General features: G+C 40.9%; 1 protein-coding gene across 1 annotated transcript in view; it reads right to left on the bottom strand.

Annotated features, from left to right (window-relative positions):
- lypd6 (LY6/PLAUR domain containing 6) overlaps positions 1 to 18,291 on the bottom strand; it is a 99,083-nt gene that overhangs the window by 8,027 nt on the left and 72,765 nt on the right. The window contains exons 3-4 of the mRNA XM_060928632.1: positions 6,963 to 7,061; positions 5,631 to 5,761 (exon numbers count right to left, since the gene is read on the bottom strand). Of these exons, the coding sequence (XP_060784615.1) occupies positions 5,631 to 5,761; positions 6,963 to 7,061 (230 nt within the window). The remainder of the gene's footprint in view (positions 1 to 5,630; positions 5,762 to 6,962; positions 7,062 to 18,291) is intronic.

Genomic DNA, 18,291 nt, shown 5'->3' with positions numbered 1-18,291 from the left:
GAAAGGCATTTTCTGATGACTTTGATGACACAGTCTTGTCACTTCTGAATGCCTTACAGATGAAAAGAAAAGCCAACAAATGCTGACCTTCACCTGGCTACTTTACTGCTGCAGCAGACGACTTTAAAACTTCGGGAACTCCCTGCTCTGTCTGCTATTTTGTCATTTCCTGCTGCGCTAAGAGGCAAGAGATAAGCTACACAATGAGCAATGGTGATGTGGAGAAGCAAAGCTTTCAGCACAGATTAAGCAGGCTGCCTGTTGTGGGCAGATGGTCTAACTGACGTCTCACTCTTCTGGAGTGAAATCACTCAGCAACGAGCTAAAGATTAGTGTAAAGTGGTTGTGAACTTGTATCCTCCAGACTATTTGGATGAACAAGATGTAAATTCATATCCTTCAAGTAAACTACAGTGTCTTGCAAAAGTATTCATCCCCCTTGGTGTTTGTCCTGTTTTGTTGCATTACAAGCTGGAATTAAAATGGATTTGTTTTTTTTTGGGGGGGGGGTAGCACCATTTGATTTACACAACATGCCTACCACTTTAAAGGTGAAATCTGTTGTTTTATTGTGACACAAATAATAAGATGAAAAAAAAAACAGAAATCTGGAGTGTGCATAGGTATTCACCCCCTTTTGTATGAAACCCCTAAATAAGAGCTGGTCCAACTAATTCACTTCATAAGTCACATAATTAGTTGATTAAGATCCACCTGTGTGCAATCAAAGTGTCACATGATCGGTCACATGATGTCTGTATAAATCAACCTGTTCTGGAAGGACCCTGACTCTGCAACACTACTAAGCAAGCAACATGAAAACCAAGGAGCCTCCAAACAGGTCAGAGACAAAGTTGTGGAGAAGTATAGATCAGGGTTGGGTTATAAAAAAATCCCAAACTTTGAATATCCCACGGAACACCATTAAATCCATTATAACAAAATGGAAAAAAAAATGTCACAACTACAAACCTGACAAGAGAAGGCCGCCCACCAAAATTCACAGACCAGGCAAGGAGGGCATTAATCAGAGATGCAACAAAGACACCAAAGATAACACTGTTGGAGCTGCAAAGCTCCACAGCGGAGATGGGAGTATCTGTCCATAGGACCACTTTAAGCCATACGTGCCACAGAGTGGGGTTTTATGGAAGAGTGGCCAGAAAAAAGTCATTGCTTAAGAAAACACGTTTGGAGTTTGCCCACCAGCATGTGGCAGATTCCCCAAACACATGGAAGATGATTCTCTGGTCAAATGAGACTAAAATTCATCTTTTTGGCCATCATGGGAAATGCCATGTGTGGTGCAAACCCAACACCCTGAGAACACCATCCCTACAGTGAAGCATGGTGATGGCAGCAGCATCATGCTGTGGGGATGTTTTTCATCTGCAGGGACAGGAAAGCTGGTCAGAACTGAAGGAAAGATGGATGGCACTAAATACAGGGCAATTCTGGAGGAAAACCTGTTTGAGTCAGCCAGAGGTTTGAGACTGGGACGAAGGTTCACTTTCCAGCAGGACAATGACCCTAAACATACTGCTAAAGCTACACTGGAGTGGTTTAAAGAGAAACATTTAAATCTCTTGGAATGGCCTAATCAAAGCCCAGACTTCAATCCAATTGAGAATCTGTGGCATAACTTGAAGATTGCTGTACACCAACGCAACCCATCTAACTTAAAGGAGTTGGAGCAGTTTTGCCTTGAGGAATGGGCAAAAATCTGATTTATGTTTTTTCATCTTAATTATTGTTTGTGTCACAATAAAACAGATTTCACCTTTAAAGTGGTAGGCATGTTGTGTAAATCAAATGGTGCTAACCCCCCTAAAATTTTTCTCACTCATCTTCAACGGCAAAAAAGTTACATACATTCAAGTTACACCACTATCAGGGGCCTACGGACACTACATTTTGCCATATTACTTTGTACATGAGGCGGCACGGTGGTGTAGTGGTTAGCGCTGTCGCCTCACAGCAAGAAGGTCCTGGGTTCGAGCCCCGGGGCCGGCGAGGGCCTTTCTGTGTGGAGTTTGCATGTTCTCCCCGTGTCCGCGTGGGTTTCCTCCGGGTGCTCCGGTTTCCCCCACAGTCCAAAGACATGCAGGTTAGGTTAACTGGTGACTCTAAATTGACCGTAGGTGTGAATGTGAGTGTGAATGGTTGTCTGTGTCTATGTGTCAGCCCTGTGATGACCTGGCGACTTGTCCAGGGTGTACCCCGCCTTTCGCCCGTAGTCAGCTGGGATAGGCTCCAGCTTGCCTGCGACCCTGTAGAAGGATAAAGCGGCTAGAGATAATGAGATGAGATGAGACTTTGTACATGTGATACATGCTTTTCATGTTCTGATTAACTAACAATATTCAGGTCGACTATTTTTAAAAGCAATACTATCCCAATACTTTGTTTTAACTCTAGCAAGATCAGAATTCTCAGCATGTGGTGTTCTGAACTGTAATTAAATCTCAGGGGCGTAGCTAGGATTTTTCAAAGGGGGGGTCACACACTGACTGGCGCCCTGAGTACATACCCGCAGGTTTGTAAATGAAAAAATACATTGAATACATTTGAGAAAATAACGCGGTCTTTGCATCATTCTTTCATCTCATGTTGCGAGCTGCTGAGATGTCGTCCGACATGATTAGGCCAAATCAGCTTTATCCGGCAGTGTATGGATAGTGGCTCGACATCTTACCCTAGTCAACCGATGCAGATCTCTCTATTCTTGTTGTCTTACTGCTCATCGGCCAAAATGTTTCCAAGTAAAAGGTGTCGTGGATGCCGAATGGCAAAGATGTCAACGATCTTGTCAATGTCGATCGCTCTGCCGTAGTGTATTCTTCCACGTTTTCTTGATGTTGTGTTCTAGAAACGGCACACTAAAACTTAGCTTCGAAGCCACAAAATGCAACTTTGATGGAAAAAAATATATAATAAATTGCTTATCTCTCTTCACGCCGAAAGAAGGAGGAAAGTTTTGCTTGTTTTGACATGGCGAATTATTAACACAAGAGGAAATACTCGGCTTGCAATAATTCGCAACTAAAAAGACTGCAGCTACACTGGCAGCTTGACCATGCGATCGTGTTGCGCTTGTGCAGAACTGGGTTTTCGCGCCCAAACCACAGGAAGTCTATACAAGGTTATAGAAATCCTAATGAGGCTGAGGTGACATTCTAGTTTAAAAAAAAATGGTAGAAAAATTACAGTGGCCTCGTTTCTAATATGTGGCTATTGAAAAAAAATGTATGGTCCAAAAAAGGGAGGGGGTCACGGGCACCCCAGGACCCCCCCCCAGCTACGCCCCTGAATCTTCCAAATATCATGAAAAAAGTTCCTTGTGTATTTGTTTCTGTGTCACATACAGAGAAAATGAATGATTTTTCCTGATTATTTCAAAAAGTTGCCTATAGCTTTTTATGTAACTGACTCTTTGTATGAGATAACATGGGGCCTACGGACAGTACAGGTGGGCTACGGACACTACAAGTGAGTTAATCGTCCTGCATTTTGTAATTCAGCAATACATTCCAAGTACCATATAGACATATTGTGTTCTTACTAAAGACCCTTCATACTGTAGTTATTGTACTGAGCTCATTGTGTCTCTCAGCATTGTGTACATGGGGGGCCTACGGACACGACGGAGATTTTTGTCATTTTGAATCATACCTCAGTAGTATTAGCAAGTTATATTGTGAACATGTTTGTTTTTTTCCCATCTGGATACTTTGTAGATGAGAAATTCATTATAAACTAGATATTAAATGCAAATTTGACATCATGAGCTTGATAAATTTGACAGAAAATATCTCAATAGTAAATCTGTCACACTGCAGACATTTCAGGCGTGGTCCAACAAGATGTACACTACTGTTCAAAAGTTTGGGGTCACCCAGACAATTTTGTGTTTTCCATGAAAAGTCACACTTTTATTTACCACCATAAGTTGTAAAATGAATAGAAAATATAGTCAAGACATTTTTCTGGCCATTTTGAGCATTTAATCGACCCCACAAATGTGATGCTCCAGAAACTCAATCTGCTCAAAGGAAGGTCAGTTTTATAGCTTCTCTAAAGAGCTAAACTGTTTTCAGCTGTGCTAACATGATTGTACAAGGGTTTTCTAATCATCCATTAGCCTTCTGAGGCAATGAGCAAACACATTGTACCATTAGAACACTGGAGTGATAGTCGCTGGAAATGGGCCTCTATACACCCTGGGTGCGATTTGCTGGGGGGGATGGTGGGGATCATCCCCCCCTCTGGTTTTTATCTCTGCTGAAAAAAAATCCTCGGGGACAACCCCGTCAATAAAACAAACAAACCAAAAAAAAAGTTGACATGACAGGCATGTTGTGACACAGTTTTCTATGGTCTACATTGCACTCACTTTCAAAATGACCCGAAGTGGCAGCTTTGATGTTCACGAACGTCCCCAGCAAATAGATACATTGTAGATAATAACAATATCCAGAGTGTGAACGTGGATTTAGCGCCATGCATCACATCCTTACTGATGAGTGCAACAGAATGAATGTGTATCCACACTGACAGCCTTCTTTTCCTCGCTGTCAATGGGTCAGGCGTGCGTTCCTTCCCTGCTGAGAAATTCGCAGAAATGTGGATTAAAGAAGGGCGAAACGCGGCGGATAGTGCACCGACGGGAAAGCAGAAAAGGCCACATGAACTGCGCCATCAGAGCAAACTGTTCATTTAGTATTCATGTATTTCAGTGATTTTCGAGTCACTGTCCATTTAATCCGGAGGGAGAGAAACATCACAGCAACGCGACAAGCAATGCGAACTTTGTTGTGTGTTCGTGTATTTAGTCAGAGAGATAGGAAGATGAATTTACTATCTCTGATTTAGTGTTTGTTTTCATTTAGTGTTATTCATTTGATATCATCGGATGTTATTGAGCTGTTAGCCTATTGTTACCTTAATTTTGTGACGTTTCATGATTAAAAAAAAAAAAAAAACATCCCCCCTTCTGTTTTTTTTGACAAATCGCACCCTGTATACACCTATGGAGATATTGCACCAAAAACCAGACATTTGCAGCTAGAATAGTCATTTACCACATTAGCAATGTATAGAGTGGATTTCTGATTAGTTTAAAGTGATCTTCATTGAAAAGAACAGTGCTTTTCTTTCAAAAATAAGGACATTTCAAAGTGACCCCAAACTTTTGAACGGTAGTGTATATTTTGCAACAAAATGGTGCACTTCAGCCTGAAAGATGAAGAAATATGATACACTAGCACAAACAGCGCATCCAATAAACTGAAATCATATTATATTACAATACAGAATTTCCTCATTGAAAAAAATGAGACAAAAAAATCCATGAAATTGTAGCAAGTTTGACCAATTTCCGTCAAATTTTTATTATCGCAGATATCAATGTGCGGTTTTCGACGTCTGATGGTCCTTGCGGTTCTTTATCTGAAAACACTACAGTTATTGTGTTTCTATAATTCTGAAGTGTGTGCATAACATTGTCAAACATGAAATGACTCACATTAGTGATTTTCTGCTGCAAGCATGCAAGCTGTAGAGTGATCATGTGAACAGGTCTAGTGTTTTACTCAGACCATGTTTAGATGAAAATGTTCAGTGGGACATACCCTGATTCCTTCATGGTCCATGTCCATGCAGCCGGTAGTGAGACAGTCCTCCAGTGCGACGCAACGCTTTGTCACGGACACCGTGTTCCCACTCCAGTCCAGCTTGTGATGTGTAGAACAATATTTAGTCTCTACAATGGGAGGGGAACGGTTGGAAAATTTCACACTAAAATAACCTTTTCAGCACTTCTATTAAAGGTCGGTCATATTTTAAGATAACGTTTTGTGACTCCCTTTTAAATTGCAGCTCAACACTGAAATAAAGTGCAATTTAAAAGATTGATGATGAGTCATTAACAAAGTGCTGTAAATCAACTCCACTTTCTTTGTGACTCAAAGTGTTCAGGGCCAGAATGGAAAGGTTGAGGCCAAGTTTACATTAGACCGTATCTGTCTCGTTTTCTTCGCGGATGCACTGTCCGTTTACATTAAAACGCCTGGAAACGCCGGGAAACGGGAATCCGCCAGCGTCCACGTATTCAATCCAGATCGTGTCTGGTCCGGTGCTGTGTAAAGATTGAGATACGCGGATACGCTGTGCTGAGCTCTAGCTGGCGTCGTCATTGGACAACGTCACTGTGACATCCACCTTCCTGATTCGCTGGCGTTGGTCATGTGACGCGACTGCTGAAAAACGGCGCGGACTTCCGCCTTGTATCACCTTTCATTAAAGAGTATAAAAGTATGAAAATACTGCAAATACTGATGCAAATACTGCCCATTGTGTAGTTATGATTGTCTTTAGGCTTGCCATCCTTCCACTTGCAAGTGGTAAGTGATATGCACTGAGATCACACACACAGCGGCTCAGTCCCGAATCACTGCTCGTGCGCTATACTCGTGTGCTCTGTGAGCTGTGCAGGGCTGGAGTGCGCACCCTCCAGAGGGCACTCGCTGTTCAGGGCGGAGTGATTTGGAGCGCAGGATGCCTGCGGAGCCGAGCGTATCCGTGTATTGGCGTTGCTATGTGCACGCGAATCGTGCATTGGCGTTGCTGTGTGCACACTAATCGTTTTAAAAACGTTAATCTGATGATCCGCTGATACGGTCTAATGTAAACTTGGCCTGAGGAAGAAGTGGATGCATATTTCTGACAGTGCATACCATGATCACTTGGATACATAATGACTATTGCACAAATGAAACCCTACTAATGTCACGTTTCTAACTAGAAATGCTCGTCATGAGGGAATCATTCAGACGTACAGCACAACAGGCAAAACAAATCAAAATCTACGCTGACGTTATTCTGAAAGAATGCACAGAATTAAAAAAAAAAAAAAACAACAACCACCTTTCTTCATGGGACAACTGGAGCTGGATTGGTCTTACCTTGCGGGCAGTACACATCTGGTGCCCAGCGATTACACTCGTAATTGTCAGCTGCCTCCTCACACGTGAAACACTTGAATCCGCCTGGATACGGGGTAGCTGTGAGCAGAGTGAGTGCAAAAAGTGAGCTTAGTCTCTAACCTGATCTAGACATTTTCTGTTTTACAGAATTGTATTGCTGGCACACCAGGAAAAGGAAAAAAAAATCAGGATAACATTATAATGTGAAAAGTTTATTGTGCTAAGTTTCTTTCACACTTTAACAAGATATTTTCAGGTTATTACGACACAAACGTCAGAATAAGAAACTTTTCTTGTTTTAACAATATACTATTTATCTTGCGACATAAAATGTTTCATGTTATTTAACTATTATTCGCTGAAGGTGAAGTGAATATCGGTGATTATTATACATACAGGACACTTTTTCGATGGAATAAAAACGTGTTCTATTCCCTTCTAGCGGGTTTCATTCATTCGGTTTGATAGCATGCAATATTGTTAGCATATTGCTTATGCTACGTGTATTACGTCACTCTATGCAATCGAGAATGAGCATATGGTTTACGATACTGCATGGTTGGCAAGACCACATGACGTCACACGTCGGAGCTGATACGAATATCCAATGAGAACATTTTCTGCTGCGCATGCGCAGAAGCATTTCTTTGTTCGCTGGCGGCACCCACAGTAAACTGTCGCAATGAATTGAAAATGCGATAAGATCTGTATTACACATAAAACCTCCGCGCTAGCAAGCGACTGTGACAATTTGTAAACAAACATGGCTGCCAGGTTTGCGTCATTAAATATGGAAGATTTTGAGAGAATTTTGAAAGAGAACGATGTGAATGTATAATAATAATAATAATAATAATAATAATAAATATTGGCTGGCTTTTTTTCATGGTATATCAGATATATTCCATTCAGTTACTCGTCTTTGATTCGTTCAATATCATGCTAGCTGAATGGAATAAATCTGATATACCACTCAACACCAGCCAATATACGAATTCGAGGTTATTATTCACAGATATTCATTGAGCCTGAGGCGGATAATTGTTTTTGTATAAATACACAGGTGATTATTTAAAAAAAAAATTAAATCGTATTACAAATAATTCATTTCAGGCTTCAAAAGCAGCATGCAAATGCAATAAAGGCGTGACGCAGATTTGTGTCACTTATCTAGAAAATACTTTGTTTGGAAATCAATAAACTACAACTCCGATTCCAAAAAAGTTGGGACAAAGTACAAATTGTAAATAAAAACGGAATGCAATAATTTACAAATCTCAAAAACTGATATTGTATTCACAATAGAACATAGACAACATATCAAATGTCAAAAGTGAGACATTTTGAAATTTCATGCCAAATATTGGCTCATTTGAAATTTCATGACAGCAACACATCTCAAAAAAGTTGGGACGGGGCAATAAGAGGCTGGAAAAGTTAAAGGTACAAAAAAGGAACAGCTGGAGGACCAAATTGCAACTCATTAGGTCAATTGGCAATAGGTCATTAACATGACTGGGTATAAAAAGAGCATCTTGGAGTGGCAGCGGCTCTCAGAAGTAAAGATGGGAAGAGGATCACCAATCCCCCTAATTCTGCGCCGACAAATAGTGGAGCAATATCAGAAAGGAGTTCGACAGTGTAAAATTGCAAAGAGTTTGAACATATCATCATCTACAGTGCATAATATCATCAAAAGATTCAGAGAATCTGGAAGAATCTCTGTGCGTAAGGGTCAAGGCCGGAAAACCATACTGGGTGCCCGTGATCTTCGGGCCCTTAGACGGCACTGCATCACATACAGGCATGCTTCTGTATTGGAAATCACAAAATGGGCTCAGGAATATTTCCAGAGAACATTATCTGTGAACACAATTCACCGTGCCATCCGCCGTTGCCAGCTAAAACTCTATAGTTCAAAGAAGAAGCCGTATCTAAACACGATCCAGAAGCGCAGACGTCTTCTCTGGGCCAAGGCTCATTTAAAATGGACTGTGGCAAAGTGGAAAACTGTTCTGTGGTCAGACGAATCAAAATTTGAAGTTCTTTATGGAAATCAGGGACGCCGTGTCATTCGGACTAAAGAGGAGAAGGACGACCCAAGTTGTTATCAGCGCTCAGTTCAGAAGCCTGCATCTCTGATGGTATGGGGTTGCATTAGTGCGTGTAGCATGGGCAGCTTACACATCTGGAAAGACACCATCAATGCTGAAAGGTATATCCAGGTTCTAGAGCAACATATGCTCCCATCCAGACGACGTCTCTTTCAGGGAAGACCTTGCATTTTCCAACATGACAATGCCAAACCACATACTGCATCAATTACAGCATCATGGCTGCGTAGAAGAAGGGTCCGGGTACTGAACTGGCCAGCCTGCAATCCAGATCTTTCACCCATAGAAAACATTTGGCGCATCATAAAACGGAAGATACGACAAAAAAGACCAAAGACAGTTGAGCAACTAGAATCCTACATTAGACAAGAATGGGTTAACATTCCTATCCCTAAACTTGAGCAACTTGTCTCCTCAGTCCCCAGACGTTTACAGACTGTTGTAAAGAGAAAAGGGGATGTCTCACAGTGGGAAACATGGCCTTGTCCCAACTTTTTTGAGATGTGGTGTTGTCATTAAATTTAAAATCACCTAATTTTTCTCTTTAAATGATACATTTTCTCAGTTTAAACATTTGATATGTCATCTATGTTCTATTCTGAATAAAATATGGAATTTTGAAACTTCCACATCATTGCATTCCGTTTTTATTTACAATTTGTACTTTGTCCCAACTTTTTTGGAATCAGGGTTGTAAATCACAATCCCACCTTACCTTTGAATAGTTTTAGACCAAACTTTGTAGCCTCTTTAGTGCTTTTAGGAACAGCATTCTCTTTCATCATTTGTAATTCTTCTTCACTTACAGCGACAAAGCGATTGGCCACCATTTTTCTGAGTCGCTCGAGATGATTATCGAGAAATCATCAGAAATTTCTCAAGCAATTGTTGAGTGTGTGCACGCGATTTCCTATCATCGCCTCCATATTTATACTAAAAGTAGATATTAGATGACACAATCATCCAGTGTGCTCAATACCAGCAGAATCTCGCCACAGTTCAACCCAAGCATCAAGTTGAACTTAGTCAAATGGTGTAAATGAGCTGTATTCCTCAGTTCTCATTCTCTACACACCGTTTCCTCATTCAAACACGAGTTTCACCTTATAGCCTAACAATATAAATGTGATATAACACAAAACATTTTATGTTATAACAATAATTCATCATGTTATGGCAAGATAAATAGTATTCTGTTATAACAAGAAAAGTTATAAAATGTCAATAACATGTTAAATCGTGAAAAACATCTTGTTATAAATAAACTTTTCACGTTATAACATAATACTGGTCCGTTTTTCTTTTTCTGGCATGGATACACTGGCAATACACTTCCATATGCAGGGAAACGTAATATTAGCACACAAAATCCTTCTTCATTATCAGACAGATATTTCTTTTATTAGTGTACAAGATAAATTAGGACATTAGGAGTTTCTCTCATGACCCCATTTGTAAATCATGAGCCCAGGAGTTTGGGAAAGTCTGATCTATGATCATCATGATGTTTACTTCATTTAAAAAAATACAAATAAATTAACATCAAACAAAACCAGCATATTGTGAAAATCTTTGTTGCAATCTGGTGATTCAAGCACTTGAAAAATATGAACAGATGCTTCCATATTTGTCATCGTGTGAAACTGAAAGCTAAAAGAGGAAGTGATCAGATTTCCTAAATGTCTCCATGGAGAAAAAAAGCCAACACTTTCCATCTGTTGTGTTGAAACCGAGAAGGTCTGGGGTCAGGTCGTCTGTTAGCACATTAATGTGTACAATACGTACAGCTTTTTCCTCCAAACGGAGTTAGCTGTGAACCTTGTGAAGCTGAGCTGCGTGCCTCCTTCACTTTCTGAGGTCTCACTTCCCAAACTAATTGTTTTCTGGCAAAAGACATGCACACCTGAGCAGACATGGACATCTTGAGCTATATCCTGGAAAGAACATGTGCTACTATACAGGCTTGTAGTACTCAAGGCCGACTCGTGCCCTAATTTTAAGGACTCGTGACTTGACTTGGACTTGAGCGCTGATGACTCGGACTTGGACTCGGACTCGTGCATTAACTGCATTCGGACTCATAAATTGGAGACGAGGACTCGGATTTTTTCTTTCTTTTTTGTAACATGCCTTAATAATTTGGCATATTTATATCTACATTAATTTTTATACTAATGTTGTGCAAGAGAATGCACATTCACCTGTTCATGCGTCAAGTTCAGGAACAAAATGGCGGTAAAATGCCTGGAGAGAACGCCCCTAGGATTGTCCGCTTTGCTTATACAGACTTCTCGTGCAGTGGGAAAAAATGCACCGCTGTGTGTTCCATATGTAGAACTATCGAGGAGACGACGGGGACGACCTCGAACTTCAATCGTCATTTGGCAAGACTTCACGCAGAGAAGGAAGTGACACGCTATGTTCATTGCTCTGTTGATAGTGGGGCTTGCTTGCTGAGCGATGAACTAGCTAGTGTTAACCCTCTCTCATGTTATTTGCCCTGTTGATAGTGGGCGGGGCTTGCTGAGCAATGAACAAGCTTTTTATCTGTAGCCTGTTAACTAAAATGGGGCAGTTGAGCAGGAACGTTAGTCCAACACAGTAGCAGAGACGGTTTTATATAAAGGCAGCAACAGCCACCGTCAAATGGTGCGGTTGGAGTCTTGTTCTCGGACTCGACTCGGATCAATAGTGGACTCGACTTGAAATTTCCTTTAATGACTTGGACTTGAACACTGGGGACTTGAGACCTGAACTTGGACTTGAGGTTTAGTGACTTGACTACAACACTGCTACTATACCTATCTTTGGAGGACTGGTTTAATGTTGGTCAGCAGTGATTATAAAAAGACCTCCCTCTGTTTGACACATCACTGCAATGACGTGGCCACTCTGACAGCTCCACCCTTCAAAGCTTCTAGGGAAGAATTACAGTCATGGTTTCCCGTTGCCTTCTATTGAATTGTTATTATAGCGGTTTTCTCCACTCAACCATTCAGAGAGAACATGCAAACTCCGCACAGAAAGGCCCCCATCGGCCATGAGGTTCGAACCCACAACCTTCTTGCTGTGAAGTGACACTGCACTACCATGCCACCCCTTAGAATTACTACTGTAATCTAATTAATATTGCTGTCCCTGAATCAACACTGGAACATTCTTTTCAAGCCAAAATGTCCGGGTGTTGGGTAGCAAGCATGCATTCAGCTCGTCATCCTGATAATGACTGTTGATGAAAGCATGGCATTGAACTTCAGCCCAAATAACTGAACCAGACAGATCTCCAAGTGCTAGTCATACAAAGCATGAGGACCAACACCCTACTGAGTGAACACCATACTGACCAAACACAGAGTGGTCACCATCACTTCCTCTCAATATTTCACTTCCTGGTCCTACACAAAGCGAGAGATGTGCCAATCTGAACTTGGCCAGGGATCAGAGGTTCACCGAGTCTTTGGCAAACAAAGAGAATCCACTGGTCAGGAAAAATGATCCGTATACAATCCAGAGCTCAAGCGCACACACATCTGTGCAGGCTGCAGGTTGCAAATTAGGTCCAATATATCGGCCTTCGTTCAGAGACAAATACGACATGACAGTCTTTAGGTACGGTCAATAAATATGGTTGTGGTACTTAAACCTTGTATGATTATGATAGAAATTAACCAAATCTCTGTGATTAGGGTCATTAAAGTGGATTGCATATACAGTACCAGTCAAAAGTTTGTACACCCCTACTCATTCATAGGTTTTTCTGTATTTTGATTCTGTATTTTCTACATTGTAGAACAATACTGAAGACATCAAAACTATGAAATAACATATGGAACATATATGGAATTGTGTGGTAAACAAAAAGTGTTCAAAAAAACCCAAATACGTTTAAAGTTCAATGACCTTTCGATTTCATAAAATCGGTGAAATTTAGTTCCCTCTGAAATTTGGTCATTGTGATATATGCTTATTTCTGTAATATCTCAAAAAATATCAGGCCATTCTGTGACTGGGAAATTATTTTATTTCAGGGGATTAAAGCAAATAATGTGTATGAAATCGCTCGCTTTGTGCAGTCAAGCAGACGGGGAAGTCCGTGCGCGTATGCGCAGGTTTACCTTCTTCTTTTGGATTTTACGGCAGTTGGCATCCAGTGTTGCATTACTGCCACCTACAGGTTTACTTTGACCGTGCACTGACAGTTACATCATTCTGTTGCTAAACGAACAGCTGATCACACCGAGGTGCTCACTGACTGCCGATATTTATTAGTTTGGTCCTGCATTTCCTTTCCTTCGCATATAACGTCTTTTCTTCTCACTTTCCGTTACTGTAGTCGGTATTTCATGTTTCATTCGCGCACTCATGTCCTCCATTTTTCTCTCCCGTTTCAAATTTGTATCCCACAATGCCTTGCGTGAACGGGGAAAGCCCACCATGTGATGCATGACATAATATCTTGAATTGGGTCATGGTGAAGCAGGAAAAAAATAGTGGAGAATTTAGGGCCATACGGCCCTAATTTCATTAATTGTTTGATTAAAAAAAAAACTAATAAAATTGGAAGTCTGTGATTCGAATTCAGTAGCATTCGGTCCACTAAACAAAAATAATTGGGTGTCTGGGAAAATTATTTTTATGACCTAAACTTGAAAAATCTGAAAGGCAGACTAGCTTTAAATTTTATATACTTCAAAGTATCCAGTGTTTACCCTGATGACACTTTGCACACTATTGGCATTATCTTAACCAGCTTCATGAGGTAGTCACCTGGAACGCTTTTCAATTAACAGGTGCCTCGTCCCAAGTTAATGAGTGCAATTTCTTGTCTTCTTAATATGTTTGAGATCAAACAGTAAATAGTAAATCATAAAAATACAACCCCGATTCCAAAAAAGTTGGGACAAAGTACAAATTGTAAATAAAAACGGAATGCAATAATTTACAAATCTCAAAAACTGATATTGTATTCACAATAGAACATAGACAACATATCAAATGTCGAAAGTGAGACATTTTGAAATTTCATGCCAAATATTGGCTCATTTGAAATTTCATGACAGCAACACATCTCAAAAAAGTTGGGACAGGGGCAATAAGAGGCTGGAAAAGTTAAAGGTACAAAAAAGGAACAGCTGGAGGACCAAATTGCAACTCATTAGTTCAATTGGCAATAGGTCATTAACATGACTGGGTATAAAAAGAGCATCTTGGAGTGGCAGCGGCTCTCAGAAGTAAAGATGGGAAGAGGATCACCAATCCCCCTAATTCTGTGCCGACAAATAGTGGAGCAATATCAGAAAGGAGTTCGACAGTGTAAAATTGCAAAGAGTTTGAACATATCATCATCTACAGTGCATAATATCATCAAAAGATTCAGAGAATCTGGAAGAATCACCGTGCGTAAGGGTCAAGGCCGGAAAACCATACTGGGTGCCCGTGATCTTCGGGTCCTTAGACGGCACTGCATCACATACAGGCATGCTTCTGTATTGGAAATCACAAAATGGGCTCAGGAATATTTCCAGAGAACATTATCTGTGAACACAATTCACCGTGCCATCCGCCGTTGCCAGCTAAAACTCTATAGTTCAAAGAAGAAGCCGTATCTAAACACGATCCAGAAGCGCAGACGTCTTCTCTGGGCCAAGGCTCGTTTAAAATGGACTGTAGCAAAGTGGAAAACTGTTCTGTGATCAGACGAATCAAAATTTGAAGTTCTTTATGGAAATCAGGGACGCCGTGTCATTCGCACTAAAGAGAAGAAGGACGACCCAAGTTGTTATCAGCACTCAGTTCGGAAGCCTACATCTCTGATGGTATGGGGTTGCATTAGTGCATGTGGCATGGGCAGCTTACACATCTGGAAAGACACCATCAATGCTGAAAAGTATATCCAGGTTCTAGAGCAACACATGCTCCCATCCAGACGACGTCTCTTTCAGGGAAGACCTTGCATTTTCCAACATGACAATGCCAAACCACATACTGCATCAATTACAGCATCATGGCTGCGTAGAAGAAGGGTCCGGGTACTGAACTGGCCAGCCTGCAGTCCAGATCTTTCACCCACAGAAAACATTTGGTGCATCATAAAACGGAAGATACGACAAAAAAGACCTAAGACAGTTGAGCAACTAGAATCCTACATTAGACAAGAATGGGTTAACATTCCTATCCCTAAATTTGAGCAACTTGTCTCCTCAGTCCCCAGACGTTTACAGACTGTTGTAAAGAGAAAAGGGGATGTCTCACAGTGGTAAACATGGCCTTGTCCCAACTTTTTTGAGATGTGGTGTTGTCATGAAATTTAAAATCACCTAATTTTTCTCTTTAAATGATACATTTTCTCAGTTTAAACATTTGATATGTCATCTATGTTCTATTCCGAATAAAATATGGAATTTTGAAACTTCCACATCATTGCATTCCGTTTTTATTTACAATTTGTACTTTGTCCCAACTTTTTTGGAATCGGGGTTGTACAGTAAATAGCCCAATTCCACAACTGTAGTAATCCATATTATGTCAAGAACCACTCGACTAAGTAAAGAGAAACAACATCCATCATTACTTTAAGACATGAAGTGACTTTTAATTAATTAATAAAAAATAAAGATAAAAGATTGAATTAGAAGCTGTGTCCTAACTTTTGATTACATGATTCAACACCTACAATCTTCCAAAACCTGGGTGTGTTGGCCCCTTTTAAAAAATTTTAGTTCAATTAACAGGATACTTGCATCACAGCTCTGCAAACTCACTACGAGGGTCTGTTCAGAGGTATGATGCTGATCGAAGAATATTAGTGACCTCTGTTGACGAACAAAATCTATGATCAATCATCACACACACACACACAATATTGGATACAACACTGGATCAGAAAATGACAAATCTGATCCAGACACAATGCTGAAACTGACGTGACGCAGCACTAACCAAACCTAGTTCACGGCTTTGGGAAAGGAAAACAAAACTTGTGTGTGTCCAGTTGCTTTTCCCTAATCGTATTTCAACATCAAATTACTCACATGAGACACAATGTCCTGTATTAACACTCAGGCTTTATAAACCACTTAATCAAACATTGACATGAGACAAGCTGAAGTGGCCTGGATTCCAGGATCTGGCAGAAAGAGTTTCCTTTCATTGCTAGCCAAATGAGATTAACGGCCATGACTACCAGCTGAGACGTGACAAACTCATTTGTCATGTCCGATACAGAAAGACCACTGCTCACATCCATGGTGCAGGCCACAGTCTGATCTCGACAGCAACTGGGCTAAGATTTTCATGCTTATCTGTTGCAGCTGTTCCCCTTGGACGATGATCAATGAATTGCAAAGATGACGGAATAAACTGCTAGGGAGCAAATGTGTAAATGGTAAATCATGTTCGTGATTCCTACATTCCTTCAAAGAACATATTCTGTCCTGCATGGGAATTGCCTTTCCTTTTTTTTGAATGCACTGGGCCATTTTAATGAGGAGAAAAATCTAAAAATAATTTTCCACCGGGGCGGCACGGTGGTGTAGTGGTTAGCGCTGTTGCCTCACAGCAAGAAGGTCCTGGGTTCGAGCCCCGGGGCCGACAAGGGCCTTTCTGTGTGGAGTTTGCATGTTCTCCCCGTGTCCGCGTGGGTTTCCTCCGGGTGCTCCGGTTTCCCCCACAGTCCAAAGACATGCAGGTTAGGTTAACTGGTGACTCTAAATTGACCGTAGGTGTGAATGTGAGTGTGAATGGTTGTCTGTGTCTATGTGTCAGCCCTGTGATGACCTGGCGACTTGTCCAGGGTGTACCCCGCCTTTCGCCCGTAGTCAGCTGGGATAGGCTCCAGCTTGCCTGCGACCCTGTAGAAGGATAAAGCGGCTAGAGATAATGAGATGAGATGAGATTTTCCACCCCAGACTTTTTTTTTAAGTTTGCCTTTAATTCTTTCATGTTCTCACTTACATGCTATAGGCTCGATGGTTTACAGTTATTTAGCACAAAAGTCTTTTAGCACAAATCCAAAGTCTTGTAGCACAACTCTAAGTCCTTTAGCACAAGATCCAAGAACACTTAATCTTTATTATGAATACTTACTGATCATGTTTAAAGATGTTTGATGGATTTTTTTTAATGAAAGTTGCCAAGATTCCGATCAAAAATGAGCAATTGTATTTCCCCACTCCGCCATCTTGAAACCGCCATGTTTGATGTACAACCCCGATTCCAAAAAAGTTGGGACAAAGTACAAAGTGTAAATAAAAACGGAATGCAATGATGTGGAAGTTTCAAAATTCCATATTTTATTCAGAATAGAACATAGATGACATATCAAATGTTTAAACTGAGAAAATGTATCATTTAAAGAGAAAAATTAGGTGATTTTAAATTTCATGACAACAACACATCTCAAAAAAGTTGGGACAAGGCCATGTTTACCACTGTGAGACATCCCCTTTTCTCTTTACAACAGTCTGTAAACGTCTGGGGACTGAGGAGACAAGTTGCTCAAGTTTAGGGATAGGAATGTTCACCCATTCTTGTCTAATGGAGGATTCTAGTTGCTCAACTGTCTTAGGTCTTTTTTGTCGTATCTTCCGTTTTATGATGCGCCAAATGTTTTCTATGGGTGAAAGATCTGGACTGCAGGCTGGCCAGTTCAGTACCCGGACCCTTCTTCTACACAGCCATGATGCTGTAATTGATGCAGTATGTGGTTTGGCATTGTCATGCTGGAAAATGCAAGGTCTTCCCTGAAAGAGACGTCGTCTGGATGGGAGCATATGTTGCTCTAGAACCTGGATATACCTTTCAGCATTGATGGTGTCTTTCCAGATGTGTAAGCTGCCCATGCCACACGCACTAATGCAACCCCATACCATCAGAGATGCAGGCTTCTGAACTGAGTGCTGATAACAACTTGGGTCATCCTTCTCCTCTTTAGTCCGAATGACACGGCGTCCCTGATTTCCATAAAGAACTTCAAATTTTGATTCGTCTGACCACAGAACAGTTTTCCACTTTGCCACAGTCCATTTTAAATGAGCCTTGGCCCAGAGAAGACGTCTGCGCTTCTGGATCGTGTTTAGATACGGCTTCTTCTTTGAACTATAGAGTTTGAGCTGGCAACGGCGGATGGCACGGTGAATTGTGTTCACAGATAATGTTCTCTGGAAATATTCCTGAGCCCATTTTGTGATTTCCAA

This window comes from Neoarius graeffei, chromosome 9 (assembly GCF_027579695.1).
Source record: "Neoarius graeffei isolate fNeoGra1 chromosome 9, fNeoGra1.pri, whole genome shotgun sequence".
Taxonomy (NCBI): Eukaryota; Metazoa; Chordata; class Actinopteri; order Siluriformes; family Ariidae; genus Neoarius; species Neoarius graeffei.
This window is presented reverse-complemented; position numbering and strand designations above follow the sequence as displayed.